Source organism: Antechinus flavipes, chromosome 5 (assembly GCF_016432865.1).
Source record: "Antechinus flavipes isolate AdamAnt ecotype Samford, QLD, Australia chromosome 5, AdamAnt_v2, whole genome shotgun sequence".
Lineage (NCBI taxonomy): Eukaryota > Metazoa > Chordata > Mammalia > Dasyuromorphia > Dasyuridae > Antechinus > Antechinus flavipes.
The window spans coordinates 105,850,385-105,873,007 of NC_067402.1; the positions used below are offsets into that span (position 1 = coordinate 105,850,385).

Genomic DNA, 22,623 nt, shown 5'->3' on the forward strand with positions numbered 1-22,623 from the left:
CCCTAAAGCTGTTTTCTCTTCTATAAAATTAAGTTTTTAGTGTCTATTGCATCTACCTCACAGGATTGAGAGAATCGACTAAAATAATGTCCACAAAGCACTTTACAAAAATTACAATGCTATATAAATTATTATTGGTACTTCATACCATCTATGGAAGGCTACAGAAAACAAGAAAGCTTTACTCTTGGAGCAACAACTTAATTATGGATGAATTCAGCTGTGCCTATTTCAACTAATCGTTCTTTCTCTTTTTCTCATCCAGAGGGATATTGAGCAGAGAGTAGTATTAGATTTTTGTAGCATGTATGTAAGTAGGTGCACAAATGCACATGCATGCATGGACACACACACATACATCCCTCCTAAAGTAGAAAAAAAAGAGCACAATGCTCATAAACAAAATAAAGAATAAGTAGTTAGGAGTAGCTAGTGGATAGAGCAGACCTGAAGTTAGGAGGACCTGAGTTCAAATTCAGCCTTGAACACTTGACACTTAACTAGCTGTGTGATCTGAGCAAGTCACTTAATCCTGATTGTGAAGAAGAAGAAGAAGAAGAAGAAGAAGAAGAAGAAGAAGAAGAAGAAAAAGAAGGAGAAGGAGGAGGAGGAGGAGGAGGAGGAAGAAGAAGGAAGAAGAAGAAGGAAAAAGAAGAAGAAGAAGAAGAAGAAGAAAGAAGAGGAAAGAAGAGGAAAGAAGAGGAAAGAAGGAAGAAGAAGAAGGAGGAGGAGGAAGAAAAGGAGGAGGAGGAGGAAGTGGTTAATCTCGTGCACACCAATTTTATTTTAGCTATGTAGCAAATATAATTATCTTGGGACCAAGATAGGGATAGCTGAACATTCTTGGCTATCTGTTTAATAAATGATGCAACTGAGGAATGGGATTTCTTTTTGTTTGGCTTCACCTCTGGGTCTTTTGAGGTAGATAGCATTTGTGATTTGCCTCTTATGCTCTACCACTGGATGCCTTACCTCCAAATGCTGGCTGAATTTCTGGGTTTCTGTTTTTCAGCTCATAGAATGCTATAAGAATGGAGGCAGTCTACTAATCCAGGGACCAGATCACTGTTCACTCCTTCACTACGCAGCTAAAACTGGGAATGGCGATATTGTGAAATACATCCTTGACCATGGTGAGTAGGCAGCACTTACATGCAGACAAAGTGGTTCTTACAAAGCCAACTTTGACTCAGAAAACTTTCAGAGTGGGGTCTTATTAGTTCTGTGCACCTCTTTACTGTCCATGCTCATCTTAGAGTCTTTTGCCATTTTGTTTCCCTTTCCAGATATTATCTTTACTGAGTCCTGCAGCTCTCTGAAAATGGTATTTCTAGAGAGATCTTTCAGGAAATAAGGTGTCATAAGCAAATGAAACAGCTTATGACTTAATTTCAGCTTTCTATGTCTGCACAATGTGGATCTTATGTAGATCACAGAAACTATCTGAAAGAAGTTATAGGATCAGGGCTTTATAGCTATAAAAAACTTTTAAAATCGTCTAGTGCAAACCCTATATTATGCAGTTGAGAAATGATGAAAAACTTGCCAATATTCACCTAGGTCCTGAGTGATATGTCAAGAATTTGTGGCCAATCCAGCAAATTTTTTGTACCATGTACCATGCTAGAATGTCCTGATATAGATTGTCAAATCAGAAAATTTCAAAGTTGGAAGGTACCTTACATGTCTACTAATCCAAATCATACTTGACCAGGGCTACCTTCTACATTCTATCATGAGAATTCAGTAAAAACTTCCAGTGACACTATCACCATTATTATTCAATATTGTATTAGAAACGCTTAGCCTCAGGAATAAGAGTCTAGAATGAGATTATAGGAATTAGAGTAGGCAATGAGGAAACCAAACTATCACTCTTTGCAGATGATATGATGGTGTACTTAGAGAACCCCAGAGATTCTACTGAAAAGCTATTAGAAATAATTCATAACTTTAGCAAAGTTGCAGGATACAAAATAAATCCCCATAAATCCTCAGCATTTTTATACATCACCAACAAAATCCAACAGCAAGAGATACAAAAAGAAATTCCATTCAAAATAACTGTTGACAGCATAAAATATTTGGGAATCTATCTACCAAAGGAAAGTCAGGAATTATATGAGCAAAATTACAAAAAACTTTCCACACAAATAAAGTCAGATTTAAATAATTGGGAAAATATTAAGTGCTCTTGGATAGGCCGAACGAATATAATAAAGATGACAATACTCCCTAAGCTAATCTATTTATTTAGTGCTAAATCAATCAGACTTCCAAGAAAATATTTTAATGATCTAGAAAAAGTAACAACAAAATTCATATGGAAGAACAAAAGATTGAGAATCTCAAGGGAATTAATGAAAAAAAAAAATCAAATGAAGGCGGCCTAGCTGTACCTGATCTAAAACTATATTATAAAGCAGCAGTCACCAAAACCATTTGCTATTGGCTAAGAAATAGATTAGTTGATCACTGGAATAGGTTAGGTTAACAAGACAAAATAGTCAACTACAGCAATCTAGGGTTTGGCAAACCCAAAGATCCTAATTTTTGGGATAAGAATTCATTATTTGACAAAAACTGCTGGGATAACTGGAAATTAGTATGGCGGAAATTAGGCATGGACCCATACTTAACATCGTCTACCAAGATAAGATCAAAATGGCTCCATGATTTAGGCATAAAAAACAAGATTATAAATGAATTAGAGGAACATAGGATAGTTTATCTCTCAGACTTGTGGAAGAGGAAGAAATTCATGGCCAAAGATGAACTAGAGACCATTATTGATCACAAAATAGAAAATTTTGATTACATCAAGTTAAAAAGCCTTTGTACAAACAAAACTAATGCAAACAAAATTAGAAGGGAAGCAACAAACTGGGAAAACATCTTCACAGTTAAAGGTTCTGATAAAGGCCTCATTTCCAAAATATATAGAGAACTGACTCAAACTTATAAGAAATCAAGCCATTCTCCAATTGATAAATGGTCAAAGGATATGAACAGACAATTTTCAGATGATGAAATTGAAACTATTACCACTCATATGAAAGAGTGTTCTAAATCATTATTGATCAGAGAAATGCAAATTAAGACAACTCTGAGATACCACTACACACCTCTCAGATTGGCTAAGATGACAGGAAAAAATAATGATGAATGTTGGAGGGGATGCGGGAAAACTGGGACACTGATGCATTGTTGGTGGAGTTGTGAATGAATCCAACCATTCTGGAGAGCAATCTGGAATTATGCCCAAAAAGTTATCAAATTGTGCATACCCTTTGATCCAGCAGTATTTCTATTGGGCTTATATTCCAAAGAAATACTAAAGAAGGGAAAGGGACCTGTATGTGCCAAAATGTTTGTGGCAGCCCTGTTTGTAGTGGCTAGAAACTGGAAAATGAATGGATGCCCATCAATTGGAGAATGGCTGGGTAAATTGTGGTATATGAATGTTATGGAATATTATTGTTCTGTAAGAAATGACCAGCAGGATGAAAACAGAGAGGACTGGCGAGACTTACATGAACTGATGCTAAGTGAAATGAACAGAACCAAGAGATCATTATACACTTCAACGACGATACTGTATGAAGATGTATTCTGATGGAAGTGGATTTCTTTGACAAAGAGAAAATCTAACTCAGTTTCAATTGATCAATGATGGATAGAAGCAGCTACACCCAAAGAAAGAACACTGGGAAATGAATGTAAACTGTCTGCATGTTTGTTTTTCTTCCTGGGTTATTTTTATCTTCTGAATCCAATTTTTCCTGTGCAACAAGAGATTTGTTCGGTTCTGCACACCTATATTGTATCTAGGATATACTGTGACATATTTAACATGTATAGGACTGCTTGCCATCTGGGAGAGAGGGTGGAGGGAGGGAGGGAGGGGAAAAAATCAAAACAGAAGTAAGTGCAAGGGATAATGTTGTAAAAAATTACCCTGGCATGGGTCCTGTCAATAAAAAGTTATAATTGTTTAAAAAAAAAAAAAAACTTCCAATCATGGGAAATTCATCAATTTCTAACTCAAACCTATTGCAATTTTCAAAAGCTCTGAATGTTAGGATTTTTTCCTTAAATCTCTTTGAACTTTTCCTCTGTCATTTCTATTTATTTCTTATAGTTTTGTCATCTAGGACCAAGCACAATAAATCTAATGCCTCTAGAACATGACAGTCCTTCAAATACTTGATCACAACTGTCATGTTTCCCTTCTTTGTCTTAATGAACTCTCTGGACATATCTTCCCTTCTTTAACTGCAATTTACATGTTTTAACATTTCTCATTTTAAAATATTATCTCATTTCATCTGGCTCATCAATTCTACCCTTCAAAGGGAGGATATATGGGATTTTGATTCTAAATCTATTATTTATACCTCCCAAGTTCATGTTATCTGACATGTTAAGTAAGCTATCTATGCTTTTATTCAAATCATTGATAAAAGTGTTAAGCAGAAAAATGGCCAAAGTTAGAACCTGATGGTAGTATTTCACCAACCTGTCTCAAGTCTCACATTAATTTACTAATCACTACTATTTGGGTCTAGACATTTAGTTGCTTCTGAATTGGATTGTAGCATTATCTAGTTCCTTTCTCTCCTTTTGTCTTCAAGTAAAGAATTTTTTCTAAGCCTTGCTGAAATCAAGGCATATTATGACATTCCCCCAATACTTTAATCTAGTGACAATCACAAAAAAGTAAATGGAATTAGTCTGACATGAAGTATAACTTGTCTTTGATAATCTTATCTTGTATTCACTGATCTCTATTTCTCTTTCTAAATGTTCATGATCCCTTTAACAATTCATTTTAACATTTTATCAAGAATCAAAGTTAAACTTGGTGGGTCTCAAGTTTGAAGAATCTACCTTCTTTCTCTTGTTTTGCAAATTAGGACTATGTTTGCCTCTCTGTAGTCCTGCAGAATCATTCTTTATGATCTTTTGAAGATAATTGACAGTGATTGAGAATCAAATCCCCCAGTTCTTTCCAGATTTTTATATACCATTTATCAGGAATTGATGACTGTATTTCATTTAGGGCAGCTAAGTACATTCTTATTATTTCCTATTCCCTGTTAACCATTTGGGTTCTATCCTTCTGAGCTTGAAGATTATCTCACTTGATAGAGAAATAACAAATAGAAGGTATTTGTTTTTCCTGTCTTTTGCCTACCTTTGTTATCACTTTACCATTTGGTGTCCCACCCAGTAATTTTTTTTTCCTTTTTTGGCTTCATCTCACCTCAACATAGCTTAAAAACACTGGCCTACTGTAAATTCATCTTAAATCTTAGCTTATTCTACTCTTCTCTGGATACTTTTGTTACAGGACTTTGCTACACTTTGGTATCCTGCAATTATTTGCCCCTGCTTTCATTTTTTGTACTTAGTATTTTGTAGTCTTGTTGTAAGGGAATTTTCTGTATCACCATATTATCTTTGGAAAATTCTTCATTTCTTCTTCATATGAATTCTTTGTGTTTGTGTTATAAGAATTTTGCACTGAAGAGTATACTATCCTTCTTCCCTTAGGGAATCTTAAGCCATATGATATGATCTATCCTTCTTCTGAGGTTTTGTCTATATCCTGTGCCTCAAAGTCTTGGTCAGATATTAGGCCATGCCTGGACTTTACCTCCTTACCTGCTACATTCTCTGAGGCAGAATTATCCCTCCTTCAAAGACTTGAGTTATTCTGTTTCTGCATTACATTTTCCCTTATTTGTTAGAATCAGGTTGAGAAAGATAGCTCCCTTCACTACCTCTTTCATCTTCTTAAGGGTGAAACTTTCATCAAGGTAAGTCAATCATTTTTCAATTGCTTTGCTTTTATCATAGGGAGACTCTTCAGATAGTTGAAGTCCTCAATCATTATTATATCATGTCTTCTTGCCAGTTTTTATAAACTACTCCCACAATTCATCATGAATGAGGCTCCTTTTGCCTAGGCAGTCTTTAATATATTTCCTTTAATATTACTTCTGTTTCTCTCAGTATTGATTCTTACCTAAATATGTTCCACTATATTTGCCCCCACTAGTTTTATCTTTTTTTTAATCTTTACCACTGAGTCAATCTAATCTGCTCATTTCATACATTCTAGTCTTTTATCACCTCCCATGAGATTTGAATATTATTTGTGGCACTGAAGTTTTTTCCCTTTACTTTTCCTAGTCAGATCTTCAGGCTATTGTTCTCTAACAATTTTCAAGCCATGTGGATGGCATGTCTCTTTTGTCTTCACAATCTGTCCCTTTATACTTCAAGCTCTGAAAACAGTAATCAAATCAAGGCTACCATTACTGGACAGAATGGTTCAATTCTTATTCTATAATTTCATTTACCACCCTTATGACTTCCTTGACCACCACTTTCATTTGTGTGGTATCTTTCCATATTAACAAGGTCTTTCAGGACAGAGATCTTATTTTGTGTGTGTTTATTCCCAACACTCAGTGCAAAGCCAAGCATATAGTAAATACTTGATAAGTACATCATCAATTATTTAATTCACTCATTGCATTAAGATCTTTGGCTCACTATTTATTATATTGAACGTTTGTGTGTATTCATATCCATCTGAAACTAGAGGTTTTCAGAATTTTGGTTTCTATGAATGACTAGTCACTTAGTTATACTGCTCTTATTCTTCCCATAGCATACCTATTCTTTATTCTCACAGTTGATAGTTTTTCTCCTTTTTTCCTCCTCTTTTCTCAACCATATAACAGAAAAACATACTTTTACCAATCCTTGTTCAACATACTTCATCTCTAGGACCTGCATTATTGAATATTAAATTACTATCCAGAAATTTAAATCCCATTCTCTGATCATACCATCTTGTTAATTGACTATTGATTTTTCCAAATGTTATTTTTTTCTCTAAATTCTCTATTTTCAGATAATATCAGTTAGGAAAACATTCCCTATGCCTCTAACATCCTCAGTTTCCCATATAGGGCTTCATATTTCCTATCCTTCAATGTATTCATGTTCTCATTAATTTAGATACTATTTTAGAATATACAGATTATAGAATTAGATAGACTATAATTCTGGGCAATTCTTATTCATGCCTTTCTATAATCTTCCATAGAGGATCTGCCTAAGTGGTAGAAGCCTTACTCTAGGTTTTTAAACATTTTGTATGTATTAGTGAAGTTCTTAGTTTGGCTGCCTGTTATATCCCATTTTTATTCCATAGCTGGCATGCCTTTTCTTCTTATCTTACATTATTTCCCTGAAGGATAGCCTGTAATTCTTCTTTTTCATGTTACAAAAGTAACAAAAGATCATTTCTTATAGAACAGCCTATTTATGTCACAGGAAACTCTCCATTCTCCTCTGAGTCATAAGAATTTTTGTTTCTTCAGATATTGAGATATCCATTATTCACAACCATTTAACATTGTCAGGACTATATTGGTGCTGTAAAAATGCTTAATAAAAACAATTTTGTTTCAGATGGTAGTTTGTTGAAAAGTTTTGCAATATCAACTCTGAAGTCAGGAGGATCTGAGTTCAAATCTGGTCTCAGACACTTAACACTTCTTAGCTGTGGGAAATCACTTAACCTCAATTGCTAGAGAAAAAAAAAAAAGAAAAGAAAAGAAAATCCTTTGTAATTTTCTTTTTTTCTGTGCTCATTGCTTTATTTTCTCAGATATTGCTCTTTTTTCATTTTTTCATTTTTTTATTCAAAGGTTTTTTTATTTTCAAAAGATATGCATGGATAATTTTTCAACATTAACCCTTGCAAAACCTTGTATTCCATTTTTTTTTTCACCCCTTTCTCTCACCCTTTCCCCCAGATTGCAAGTAATCCAATATAGGTTAAACATAGTAAAATAGATGTTAAATCCAATATAGGCATACATATTTATACAGTTATTTTGCTGCACGAGAGAAATCAAATCAAAAAGGAAAAAGATGAGAAAGAAAATAAAATGCAATCAAACAACTACAAAAAGAGTGAAATTGCTATATTGTGATCCACACTCAGTGCTTACAGTCCTCTCTCTGGTGTGTAAATGGCTCCCTTCGTCACAAGATCATAAAAATGTCTTGCTAAATCTAGAGAAGACACAAAATGAGGCTGAGAAAGAAACAGAAACAGAATCTGTATATTCTAAAATAGTATCTAAATTAATGAGAACATGAAAAGAGCCATGTCCATCAGAATTGATCATCCTATTATCTTTTTATTGTCGTGGTCAATTATCTCCAGGTTCTGCTTATTTCACTCAGCATCAGTTCATGTAAATCTCTCCAGGACTCTCTGAAATCATTCTCCTGATCATTTCTTATAGAACAATAGTATTCCATAACATTCATATACCATAATTTATTTAGCCATTCTCCAGTTGATGAGCATCCATTCATTTTCCAGTTTCTTGGCACTACAGAAAGGGCTGCCACAAACATTTTTGCACATGTGGGTCCCTTTCCTTCCTTTAAGATCTCTTTGAGATATAAGTCCAATAGAACACTACTGGATCAAAGGATATGCACAGTTTTATATCCCTTTGGGCATAGTTCCAAATTGCTCTCGAGAATAGTTGCACCAGAATGGTTCACAATTCTACCAACAGTGTACTAGTGTTCTACTTTTCCCACATCCCCTCCAACATTCGTCATTGTCTTTTCCTGTCATCTTAGCCAATCTGAGAGATGTGTAGAAGTACTTTAGAGTTGTCTTAATTTGCATTTCTCTGATAAATAATGATTTAGAGTGCCTTATCATGTGACTATAAATGGATTTAATTTCTTCATCTGAAAATTGTCTGTGACCATTTTCCAGTAATTTTCTAAGTGTAATATAGTGTACTTTCTTAATCCTATTCAATTCTAGGCCCACCTCATTGTCCATTGTCCATTGTCCATTGTCAGCGGGTGTCCAAAATACACACACTACTAGCTCAAATTCATCTACTATGAATTCAAACTACCATCTACCAAACTACAAATTCAAACTTACATCCAAATCCATGTTACAGTCTGGGCAAAAGGTTTTATTCATCTGGGATTACCCCCACATCTTTGGATAGTATGTAGTTTGTCAAGACAAATAGGTACTACCATTGTTATTTTTTTTCACTTGCAATATTGGTGTAATAAAGACTCACTTTTTAATTTTATCACATTTTCCCACAATCTAGGGGAGACTGTAGCTAAGACATGGGGTAAGATGTATTGATAAAAATGTATTGCTAAAATAAAGAAGACACAAAATGAGGCTGAGACAGAAACAGAAACAGAGTTGGAATATGTTAAATACATTGCATATTTTCATCTGGGTTGGAGAACTCAGTGTGAACATAGAATTAATGAAAATAAAACCTTGATTCCCATATGATCCAATTAGCACCATATCAAGAAAAACACTATTCCCATGGCTATCAACCATACTCTGTGTTCCAGCCAGCCATCTCACTAATGTTAGTCTCATTGGTTACAAAAAGACTTGACAGAATGTGAATGGTGCAGCATAATTCACCGCCACTGTTCAAACAAACCAACTCAATATATCCTATTGACCAAAGTTAATTAATAAAAAGTGAAATGCAATCACTGTTTATCTCAGATCCACATCCTGCCAAGTTGGCACATAATATCAGTTTCACCTTTAATGTCCATTTTACTCTGTCATTTTGTTCATAGAGCTGGATGTGACAAAATCTGAATGTATAGATTCACCACTATTTGATGTAAGTTCAAATATTCACATTGACTCTTCACTTTCCATTAGGGTCTGTGAAGTAAAATCTATGTCATCTGTGGCTTTGGTAATAAATCATTGGAGTCTCCTCCATGCCATCCCAAGTAAATTATTGTTCCCTCTGGGGAGGGCACAAATTGCCTAGAACAAACCATTCTCCTTACACAGCAGGCACTCCTTAAATGCCATCTTATGATGAAATTAGCAGTTGTTTTCTAGATTAGATATTAGACAAAAGCTGTTTGATTTCTTAATTCCAGCAATGAACATGGCCTCTCTATTAAATAGCAGTCAGTAAAGCTATTAAGGTATGGATAGATATTAAACTAATAATGACCAAAACTTTCCTTGCCTTTGTGAAGAACTTCCTTTCCCATTTTTCAATCTTACAACAGAAAATATACACTTTAACCAAACCTTATTTAATATACATGCATAATGAATCATATCTTGACATTGATATTGTATCCCAAGATAAATCATTTAACCATTTAGTACCACAGGCTTTTCTAAGGCTAAAGTTTCAGAGCTTATGACAATTTAGAGGAAAGTTCACCAAAATGATGAGATTACTGAGTCACATTTTACACACACTCAAAAATATATATGCAAATTTAATTTCATTTAATTGAAATATGACTTGAAATTTGGGATAGAATCAAATTGGACAAAATAATTGAATGTTTTGCCTAATATACCCTAGAAAGAAGAAATAGATAAACAAGGAAAAAGAAAAAAAGAAAATGTCATAGTTGATACATTGGATCTAGAGTTAGAAGAGATATATATATATATATATACATATATATATGTATATATATATATATATATATATATATATATATATATATATCCACTCTGCTAATTAATGCCCGGGTAACTTTGGATAAGTCCCTTGAAAACACCAAAATATTCAGTTTTCACATATATAAAATTAAGGGATTAGAATAATAATCTTTATGATCCTTTGCAGTCATATTCTTCTGGAGCCACACAGTGAACTCTGACTCTTATGAAGGTTTTCTGATTTGATTTAAGTCACCATTATAGCTTAATATGGTCAGTATCCAAGGTACATGTTGAGACTGCCTGACTTTTTACAAAGACATCATTGATTATTGTAATATTAAGAATTTAGCAGGGCCCTTTAGCGGAGAATAAATGACATGGTGTCTGGTTCTAGCTTCAGCTACTTTTCATGCCTTTTTCATCATTACCACCCAATCCTTGTCTCTCCTACCCTTTAATTGTAGCCTTTGTGGTTGGAGATTGTGGTCCCAATCACAACTTCAGTTCACTAAAAATACGACTCCATTTCCAAAAGGCAGAAATGAGAGATTAGTGACCCTCTTAGACTCAGTAATCAGTGATTAATTTCTTTTCCAAGGACTCTTTTAAAAACCAGACTTTTGAGCAATGAGGCAAAGGGAGGGGGGCTCTGCACGGATTCCGGCTTGAAGGATGTAATACATTATAGGGAAGTCTATGAAATGTTGAATCTTTTTCTCTCTTCATCTTCTCTCAGACCTCTCTCATAGCCACAACCTGCTGCTTTCCTTTATGAATAACTCAAGTTTGGGTATTTGGAGGGCTGAAAAGGGAATCAAGGGAGAGGGGGAGTTAACAATTCCTCACAGACAGTGGTGAGAGACATTAAGGATGGAGAGTCATTCCAGCTGAGTTTACCCCCAGTGGTTCCTGCTTTTCAGTTCCTTTCAACCATATTTTCCACCCCCCTTTCCTCCTCCCCATTTGGCCCCTCTGAGAGACTTTTGTCTTGTTTTATTCTTTTACCTCCCCACACATTTTGTTCTTTTGTTTTTGTACCTCGCCCCCCCTTCTTTACCCTCCCTGCTGTTTTCTGTGATAGAAATCTCACTCATGCATTTCCTTTTGGATTTCTATGGGGTTATTCTGTGGTCTTGTGCTGCCTTCAGTTTCTTTTTTCTTTTTCTCCCTCTTGTCCCTAAGAGAAACAGCCACCTTCCTGCTGGGACAGGATGACAGTGCTGTTAGCGTTCCCAGTGCCAGCTTTCCCCACATCTGTGCAGCTTTTGTCCCATGGCAGAGGGGGATTTGGAATGGTCGGCTGGCAGCGTCAGGGAGACTAATGGAAAATGAGGGCCAAAGGGAAGAAGGGGGCGGGAAGGTGGGAGGGGAAGCAGAGGGGATTTGGAGGAGTGGGTAGGAGACACAGGAGAAGCACACAACCCAGACGGAATTAAAGGGTCTGCACTACAAAGACTCAGAGGTTCTGGTTTCACTGCAAGGAATCCAGCAGCCCAATGAATGCCCTCTTACAGGGCCTGTACAATTGTTACTAGATGGTGAAGCTATTTAAGGAGAAAAATTGATGTTTAGAATAATGCAGCAAACGGTGCTGTCTTTATACTGGAAAAAAATTCTCTCAAAGATCTTGCTTTTTTTCCTCAGTGATCTTTTACCTGGATGCCAATCTATTTTTATCCCATTTCACTTTGACCTCATTACCTACCTTCCTTCCTTCATGATTCTTCCACTTTGTAGAGATCAATATCTTTGACCTTTAAAAAACAAAACAAAACATGATATGGCTGTATAACAAGTAGACTGAATTACAAGGTCTCAGAGTGGAAAGCATCCTCATTTTAACCTCTTTTTGAGCAATAATGTTTCTCATAGCATTTACAACAAAGAATTTTTAGGCCCCAAAATCAAAACCACCAGTGACAGGGAATCCATTCCCTCCGTGAGTAATCCATCCCATTCTTGCAAAAATGATGTATTTCTTTTTATTAGGCTCTCCTTTGCCTCTCAGAAACTATCAACCAGTGGTACACCTTTTGCACTCTTTGGCCTATACTTTCTTCCAAATGATAGATCATCACAAACTTGAAGACTGCTATCCTATACTTCAAAGGTCTTATGTTCTTTGAGCTAAAAATTCTTTTTCTTTTCACTTGAAGTGCCCGTGGTCTACTTTTGATTCCCTCATCCTCCTCACCATCCATCATCCTTTGAGATCTTGAGAGATGCCATGTAGCATACTGGGCAGAGAGCTATAAATGGACTGAGGAAGCCCTGGCTTCAAACTCTACCTGAGACATTAGAGGCCAAGCCATTTAACTTCCTCTGCTTCAGATTTCTCATCTACAAAGTCTAGGACTCTGTGGCTTCTAACATCCCATTCCAGATGTAAAAATGTAATCCCTAAGACAATTCAGTTTGTCATTATTGAAATATGATTCTTGGAAGTGATCCAGTACTCCGGGTGTGGTTTTTATCAAGTTAGGTGCATCAGGTAATCACTATCCTCATCCTGAAGACAGTGTTCCTATTAATATAGTAGATTACGTTCACTCCATTTTTGGTTGCCAAATAATGCCATCGGCTCAAATTGAGCCTTCTGATCTCTTAAGTCTCAGCACTTTTTTGAAATAAATTGTTTTATAGCCATCTTTCTCAGACTTAGATAATTAGTTTTTGATTACAAATGTAGGACTTTATATTTATTATTAGTAAATGTAACCTTATTTGTTTAGACCCATCATTCTGTCCTATAGAAGTTTAAATGGATTTTTAAAATCAAATTACATTCATGTAATTCAGTTTAATTCAATGTATACTTATCAATTTCCTGCAGTGTATATGTGTTAGAAATGCATAAACAAAATGAGACATTCACTCATTTATTCACCAAATATTTAGTGAGCCCTTAACATGAATAAAGAGCTGTGCTAAATGCTGTGGAGGATTTAATGTTAAAGAGATTATCCTTGACTTTTTGCAATTTAGGATCTTACAATTTTGTAGGGGAGATAAAATATTCTCTTCCCAGATATCTTCATATCATATTGTTTCTGCTTCAGTCATCATCTTTAGTTCTAACAATTGCAATCTTGGACTCTGACAATGGGACCCTAGGCTCTAATAGGAGAACTAGGCCTCCACCCTACTTTCAAAAATCGTAATACCATACCATCTTCTTGTTGTTTTTTTTTTTTCCAGATTCCCTTTATATATAGTTTTCCTTATTAGAATATAATTTCCTGCAAATTAAGACAACTTTTGAGATACCACTACATACCTATCAGATTGGCTAAGATGACAGGAAACGATAATGAACAATGTTGGAGGGAATGTGGGAAAATTGGGACACTGATATATTATTGATGGAACTGTGAATGGATCCAACTGTTCTGGAGAGCAGTTTGGAACTATGCTAAAAAAGTTATCAAACCTTTGATCCAGTAGTGTTTCTACTGGGATTATATCACAGAGAGATCTTAAAGGAGGGAAAGTTTGTGCAAAATGTTTGTGGCAGCCCTTTTTGTACTGGCAGGAAACTGGAAAGTGAGTGGATGCCCATCAATTGGGGAAAGGCTGAATAAGTTATGTTATATGAACGCTATGGAATATTATTGTTCTGTAAGAAATGACCACCAGGGTGATTTCAGAGAGGCTTGAAGAGACTTACATGAACTGATGCTGAGTGAAATGAGCAGAACCAGGAGATCATTGTACATGGCAACAACAAGACTTTATGATGATCAATTCTGATGGACATGGCTCTCTTCAACAATTAAGTGATTCGTATCAGTTCTACTTGTGTAGTGATGAAAAGAGTCATCTACACCCAGAGAAAGAACCATGGGAACACAACACAGCATCCTCACTCTGTTGTTGTTTGCTTGCATTTTGTTTTCTTTCTCAGTTTTTCTTTTTCTTTCTTCTTGATCTGATTTTTCTTGTGCAGCGAGATAATTGTATAAATATGTATACATATATGGGATTTAACATGTATTTTAACAAAAAAATTTCCATAAGAGCAAGTATCTTTCTTGCTTGCAAGAACTTAACATCATTTCTGAGACATAATAAACAACTTAATAAATGTTCTCTCCTTCTCTCTTCATGCCTCTCTCCCTCAGTCTATTCCTCCCCCCTTCCTCCTTGCCATTTCTATCTCCTTGTCTCTGTCTCTGTCTCTATCTCTGTCTCTGTTTCTGTGTTTCTCTCTTTGTCTCTGTCTGTCTGTCTTTACGTTTCTCTCTGTGTCTCTCTGAATAGCTACACTACAAGAATGTATGTTAAATCTCATGAGTGTTCTGTGCATTGACAAGAAAGAGTAGATTACTTCTGGGGCTGAGGTATCCAGGAAAGGATCATGGAACAGGTAAGATTTGTGCCTTCAAAGTAGTCTTTGCTTCTCAGATTAGATGATTTAGACAAGCCATCAGAGGATCCCAAGAGCATATGGAGAGTTAAGACCATCTTCTCTGTGCACAGACCAGCAGGGAAGTGATCTTTGTGATCTTTACCTGTCTTTAACATTCTAAGCCCTGCTTTTAATTTCATCCTTGCTCATTGATAATGATACATTTTGCCCTATACAAAGCCCTCTTCTTTCCATCTTCCTTCTCCCCGTCTTTCCTTTCTATTCTTGCTAAGAAAGAGTCATTTTGGGGGCAACTAGACAACACAGTGGATAGATTATTGGTTCTGGAGACTGAGTTCAGATCCAGCATCAGGCACTGGACTTTGTGACCCTAGAAAAGTCACTTAACCCTGATTGCCTCACCAAAAAATAAAAAAAAGAAAGTCATTTTCTCTCCCCAAGAATAATTGTTTTATTCATTTCTAATATTTTCACAACCGATTCTCTGTGCTATTGCTGATTGATCCATTCTTATTTAACCATTCACATTTCTTCTTTGGCATATTTCCTAAGCAGGGCCACCCAAACCATCTCTTTCCCATCTCAGGTAGAAAAATCTCAAGGCCCACTTTCATCTATATCATGTAGTATTAGAATGTCTCAGATTGGGACCCAGAATAAATCCGTGAGCTTTTTAATGCCCAGAGAGTGAGGTAGGAAAAAAAAAAAGAAAAATAATTCTTCAAATGTTAAGAGTACCCACTTGCCCAGCATCCAGTCAGAGAAGATGGAAGTTTAGAAAATCCTCTTGAACTTTTACAATCCAAGCCAAGTTTTTGGCTAAACCTATTCCCTTTCCAACACTGATCTTTTGATTTCTGCCCCTTTCCCTTGATGATCTGCCTTTTCTTGCATATTTCTATAGACAGGGATATAAGGGTATTTTTAAAAAATGTTATGTTAGAAATCTTAATCAGCCCTTGGTTCCATTCTTATTCAGGAAAAATTTTACTAGAGATATTAATCACTTCTGTTTTTTTTTTTTTTTTTCATTTTTGTTGAAGATGCTAAGGATGAAAGGGAGGCACTAGAAAAAAAAAAGCATTTTATTGCAAAGAAAAGAAATCTCTCTCATAAGTGATCAGAATGAACCCTCTCTTTGTTTTCCCTCCCCATTCCTTTCCTGTCTTGCCTCTCCCCAGCATCAGACTATTGATACATTACACCAAGAAAATAATTTTGCAGGCTTATTCCTCTTACTGGCCGGGAGACTTTAGAACTTGGCCTATACAGCTTTGGCGATCTCACCAATTGAAACAGCCCCCATTGCCCCCAGTGATACAGCCAAATGAAGGAGGAAGCAGCTGCTTCAATAAGACATTGCTTCTGTTGCTCAAATATTTTTGCAATTAGCAGTAATGATGGGAACAGAACTACTGGAGAGATTGGATCACTTGTTTTTGTGCCTTTCCTTTCAGAGTGAATGGCTCCAGAGGTTAGCAGAGGGCGTCAGTGGCTCTTTAAAAGACTGTTGGACTTTGGAAACCTTCCTGCTCCTGGGTCTTGTTGAGGCTGCCCTGTCAAGAATGAATAGAACTAAAGTGGCTAGTTCTCAGGGACTTGTAATTTAAGGCACCGAGAGGCCTCATGCATAGTAGAGAGGAAAGGAGCCCGGTGGGGGGTTGAGGGGAAGCAGAGAGGGCAAGAGTAAGCTTTCTCTCAGGCTTCCTCCCCTTGCTGCTTATTGCCAACTGCCAAGATGAGGCCTTCATTATATGGGATAATCTTATTATTTGATGAATTTTTGTCAGTTCTAGCTTAGACATTTCTCTTGTGTCAGCATCCTCTGGTCCAGTTACATGGACAACACCCTAATTAGATCCTCATAATCTCTCTCCTGAACTATTATAAAAGTTTTCTAACTTGTCTTCTTGGCTACAGCATCTCCTATTCATTATGTCCTTTATGATAGTTCAGGCAATATTCTTAATGTAGTAAAATCACATTATTCTTCTTCACAGAAACCATCATTGGTTCTCTTTCTGTTAAGTGGATAAAATTCAGTATAAAAATATTTACTTAGGCTGGTATTCAATACACCCTATAATCTAGGTCAGTGCAATGGAGAGGGAATTGGTTTTGGAGTCTGAAGAACTTTCTGACAAGATGAGTAGTTAAAATTTGATTAGACTGAGGTCATTAATCCATGCATGAGGACTCCTGCTGTCTGCATATTTAAATTGTGATATTATCTATGTTTCATTGTATTTTTATTATTTTGTTAAATAACTTATTTTTATATGTACATAATTACACATGCATAATTGCATAATGTACATAAATACATATAAATAATTAATTATTCAATTACATAGGGACAGCTAGGTGGCTGGAATTCATAGAGTACTGGGCCAGGAAGACTGGCCAAGTCATTTGACTTTACCTCAGTTTATTCATCTGTAAAATGATCTAGAGAAGGAAATGGCAAAACATTCCAGTATTTTTGCAAGAAAATTTCAAATAGGGTCATGCAGAGTCAGACTTGACTAAAAAAGACTGGAAAAAATTACATTTTGATCTAATTTGAGCAGCAGTCAGAAGTATTATGAGCCACGTGTGACTCACAGGCCATACATTTCTGAAGCAGATAATCTCTAAGGTCCCTAAATCTTTGATTCTACTATTCCATCCTTCTCTCACGTGAACCTCTATTAAGCTTATTCATCTTATCTGGAATCATTTCCATTTGCCCTCATCTGATGAAAGTCAAGGAGCCACATCCTTTATTAACTTTCCTGATCTTCCTATCTGATAATTATGCTGCCTTCTTCAAATTTGTCATAGGATTCTTTATCTCTCCTTTTTATTTCTATGTTGTATTATAGCTATTTTTGAAAAATCTTATTTCCACATTAGATTGTAAACTCAGGTCTAGGTTGTGTGTGTGTGTGTGTGTGTGTGTGTGTGTGTGTGTGTGTTTAATCTTTGTATTCTTACATTTACCTGGTTTCTTGCATATAGTAGACACTTAAAAATTATAAAAATGAACTTAATATTAGATTAATCAATTTACTAATTTTAAGGTCTAATGAGAAATATAATATATTTGAATGGAAAATCCTATTGATTCAAAGCATGAAGTACATGCAGACAGAATGGAGGAGATGTGACGAGAAGCAAGCAATTCATGTACATAGGTCTTGGAGGGCAGGAGTGGGGTGAGTTTAGGATGCTTTACTTTCCATATTCTTAAGCAGGTTTTGGTAACTCTAGTAGTATTTCATGCAAACTTGGTCTTCATGAAGACATATATAAAATCTTATGATTTTAGAGCTTTAAAGATCAGTCATATAATTCAATTTCCTCATTTTATGTATGTGGACTTAGCAGTGGTGGAGTGAAATATGCTTTATAGACAGAGGAAGGCTACAGAACAAATACAAACGAAGGATAGTCTTAAATACCATATGCTTTTTTGTCTTTGTAAAGGATTTAGTCTACACACACACACACACACACACACACACACACACACACGTATATATAAATAGATATAATACTAAATGATTTAGAAATTAATGGCATAAAGATCCTTTGGAAGAAGAAATCACAATGGGCTAAATTGGCTTAAGAGTGGATGAGCAAGGTAAGTGTCAAAGTGGATAGAAGGGGAAATAAGGAAGACCTGAACTCAAATATAGCTCCAGACAATTAGTAGCTATATGGCCCTGGGCAAGTATGTCATTTAACCTTCTTCATCCTCAATTTTTTCATTTGTAAAATGAGAGTAATAAGCACTATGTCTCGAGGTTGTTATATCAAATAAGATAATATTTGTAGAGTGCTTTGCAAACCTTAAGATATTATGAAAATATGAGCTATTGTTATTATTACTACCTCTAAATATCATTGAAATCATTATTATATTAATAACAAATAGATAGGAAGAACACTAGGCAACGAAATGAGCATATAGATGCATATGATAAAGGATCAAGCATGGCTAGGATTTAGGAAGGAGAACAATTTGACCAGATCATACATTTCATATAGGAAAATAGGAAATGAGAATATTCAGAGGGAAAGTTGGAATAGATTGTGGATATGTAATAAATGCTACTCTCAGATGTTTGTTGTTTAACCTAAGCCACTGAAGGGTTTTTAAGTGGAAAATAATTTGATTTAAAATATATTTTATTTAAAAAAAATCAGAAACATTTTTGAGAAGATAGTACAAAAAAGGTGCCATGGCTTTTCATTCAATAATTTGTATTATGTCTAACATTTTCAAAAGACAGAATAATTAGTAAGGTTATTTCAGTAGAATAAGCTTGAGTTTATAAGACCTAGAATTAAGGTGACTGTAGTAAGCTTGGAAATGAAGAGATAGAAATGAGGAATTTTTCAAAAGGAAAAGCAACATAGTTTGGCAACAGATTGGATATGGATGGCAAAAGAGAAAAAGGAGGCAAAAGTCACTTTATCTGGGAAAATCACTGAAAGCTAGCTTTGGAGATAGGAAAATCTGGGATCAAGTTCTGCTCCTCATGAATATTAGCTATGTGGTTATGGAAAAAGTATTTCACCTTCCAAATTCCTAAACAACTCTCCAAGATTATGTTACAAATGAGTGGTTAATCAATATCAGTGCAGGATATTTCTACACTGGGAGTTCCCCAAACTAATAAATGCACACTTGTACATATAACTCAAACACAATAGCACATGGAAATAGAATAATATCATTGAATGCAATGTGGAAGTTAGGAGGGGAGCTAGTTTGGGGAAGGTTTGTTTTCTTTTTTGGAAAAAATGTTGAATTTGATCATCTGCTAGTTGAGATTCAGTTGGAGAGGGAATTGATAAGAAAATATTGATCAATGAGTTGCAAAACTGGATATTAGGGCCAGAAATATTGAGTTAAAAGTCATTTACATGGAAATGATAATATAAGCCATGTAACTGAGTTCATTGGGGTTTAATACAAGGTCAAAAACCGAATCTTAGGATCTGAGAATTGCATTGTCCTGATTTCAGGCTAAGCTCTATAGAACCTTTACCAAATAAGTGAGCATTTATCTTATTTTTTTTTGGGGGGGGGGAGGAGGAATGACTAACAAAGAAAGTTAGCTGTTGTTCTATATTTGTCACTAAAATTTCCAAATATTTTCTAGTTTTCATGGAGGGCATACCTAAATTTATGAGATCACATATCTATTTAAATATATTCTTATTATATAAAAATGATGATGGGACTTTATGTACATATTTTATCCTTTTTATCAGTGAGTTTTCTAAAACATCAATAAAATCATTCTCTTGTTTTAGAAGCAAATATATAAACTAATAGGTATACAAAGTTTTAGTAAGAAAAAATTCTAGGTCCTTAAAATGACAGAAATTGTCCATTTTATTCTTGTCCATCATATTCTTAAAGATCTCTAGAGCAAGAGAGCCTGCTTTCTAGACCTCTTCTTAGGTCTGTGATCTAAGAAATTTTACTTAGGATATTCTTTTGTATTGTGAATTCAGTAATCATCATCAAAAAACAAACATCTTAATTCAAAGCAAAAAAGAATATTTTTAAGAAAATCTAAGATTTCGTTGCCTCATATTCTCTTTAAAAGCACACTTTAAATGTTAAAAAAGTAAAAAAAAAATTTATCCTCTCTTAAAATTCCATTTTATTTTCTTCTATGTATTTTGGTCTTATTGATGGTCCTTTAGTTTTTACATGTTTAGAGTTCTATCAATATTAACAACCTCTTCCCTGTACCCGCTTTCAATAATAAAGTATAATTAAGCATAGGAATTTAAAACATTGTCCATATTCAAAATTCACGTCTTATTCTGCAATGGTAGTTCATCACAAGACATGCAAGGCATGCTTTGTCAGCAGTATTCTTCTATTATGATTGATTTACTTTAATCAGAGTTTTCTTGTCTTTTAAAATTGTTTTTTTCTTTACATTAATTGCAATCATGTAACTTGTTCTCCTGGTTATTCTAATAAGTGCCAAGTTATACAGGTCTTCCTGATTTTATCTGAATCTCTCATTTTCATCTTTTCTTAAAGTGTAATAATATTCTATTACAGCAAATACCAAATAGGTCTGGCTATTCTGCAATTGATCCATATCTATTTTACATTTTCTAATTTTTCCTATAATTCCAAAGTACTGATGTAAATCCTTTCCCTCTGTTTTTAGGATATGTATGTACTTCATAATCTTATAATTGGTCCAAATATATGTTTTTTTTAAAAGAAAAAAATTATTATATTTCAGGAACTAGTCAAAGTGCTGAGGATACAAAGAAAGACATAAAATGTTCCTACCCACAAAAAGTTTATATTCTTATGAGGATGATAATATGTAAATTACTGTGTGTACAGGAGATGAATACAGAGTGGATGGAGGACAACTCAAGGTGAAAGCAATAGTAGCTGGGAGGTTCAAGGAAAGCCTCCTGCAGAAAGTGGGAGGAAGCCAGGGAACATGGATATATGTATAAAGTATTTTCTAGAAGATTTAGACCAATTGACAACTATACTCACGATGTGTGTTTGATCTCCTAAAACCCTTCCCACAATTGCCGTTTCCCTCTTTGCCAGTTTTGCCAATCTAATGGGTTAGAGATGGAAGCTCAGAGATATTTCAACTTTTATTATTGCTAATTTGAAATTTTTTAGATGATTGTTGGTAGCTTTCATTTCTTCATTTCTGAATTGCTTGTTCATATCCTTTTACAGTTATCTATTAGGGGACTGGTTCATGAATTTTTTTTTTCTTTCCTGTGAAGTAAATTCCTTTTGTTCCAGTGTACATAAAAATGGAGAGGAAGTGATCACTGGAAGGAAGTCTCTGTAGAAAATATAGAATTCTATGATAAAATATTGCACATTCATGGAGGGAAAATATCAGAAAGAATTCTCCTTGCTATTAAGTGTATCAAGACCTCACAGTCTCCAGGGGAAAAGTTTATCTACAGTGTTTTCTGTATCTCTCTCTGGACGTTACTTTTCTTATTTGTAAATGAGGGTTTTGGGCTAAATGATTTCTGAGGACTTAAGATCTAATGGTACACAGTACTATTATATTATTTCAGGATTAGCTAATGGTGAGTTCAAAGTTTGCTATATAAGCCATTTAGGCCACACTGGTTCCCTCCCATCCTTGGATTCTCCCATTGCATTAAGTCATTAAATACTAATTATCCAATTATTTCACATGTATTAGTTTTGTATCCACAATGAGATCACTGGGAGAAGATACCATATTTTATACTTCTTTTATATAGCCCACAAATAAAATCAAGCTTGGAATTCAGTAGGAATCAGTAAATATTTGTTGATTGATAGGGAAGGCAGGTTTTGAGTATTCAGGCTTTTAATCTATTCTCCCCACTTCCTTCTAGTTTTCATTTGCTTTTCCAGGGAATTATATATTGGGAATTTCATGTAAATGTATTGTTTCTTGTACAGGTCCTTCTGAATTATTGGATATGACAGACAGTGAAACGTAAGTACTTGTCCAGAATTTTATGACATTTGGGTTTCTTTTTGGAATATGGTTGAGAAAATGAAAGAGAGAAGAGTCTGTGGGATACTTAAATACTGGAGATACTTAGGGATACTTAGATACTGGATGACCTGGGTTTAAATTCCACCCTGATACTTATTAGTAATGTGGCCATGGGCAAACCATTTAATCTTTCTGTGGCTCAGACAATTCCCTAGGAG

The 22,623-nt window shown here is 35.0% G+C and overlaps 1 protein-coding gene across 2 annotated transcripts in view; it reads left to right on the forward strand.

Moving 5' to 3' along the window:
• DGKI (diacylglycerol kinase iota) overlaps positions 1 to 22,623 on the forward strand; it is a 565,471-nt gene that overhangs the window by 534,618 nt on the left and 8,230 nt on the right. For both annotated transcript variants that reach the window (XM_051961507.1, XM_051961508.1), the window contains 2 exons: positions 1,013 to 1,133; positions 22,366 to 22,402. In XM_051961507.1, the coding sequence (XP_051817467.1) occupies positions 1,013 to 1,133; positions 22,366 to 22,402 (158 nt within the window). The remainder of the gene's footprint in view (positions 1 to 1,012; positions 1,134 to 22,365; positions 22,403 to 22,623) is intronic.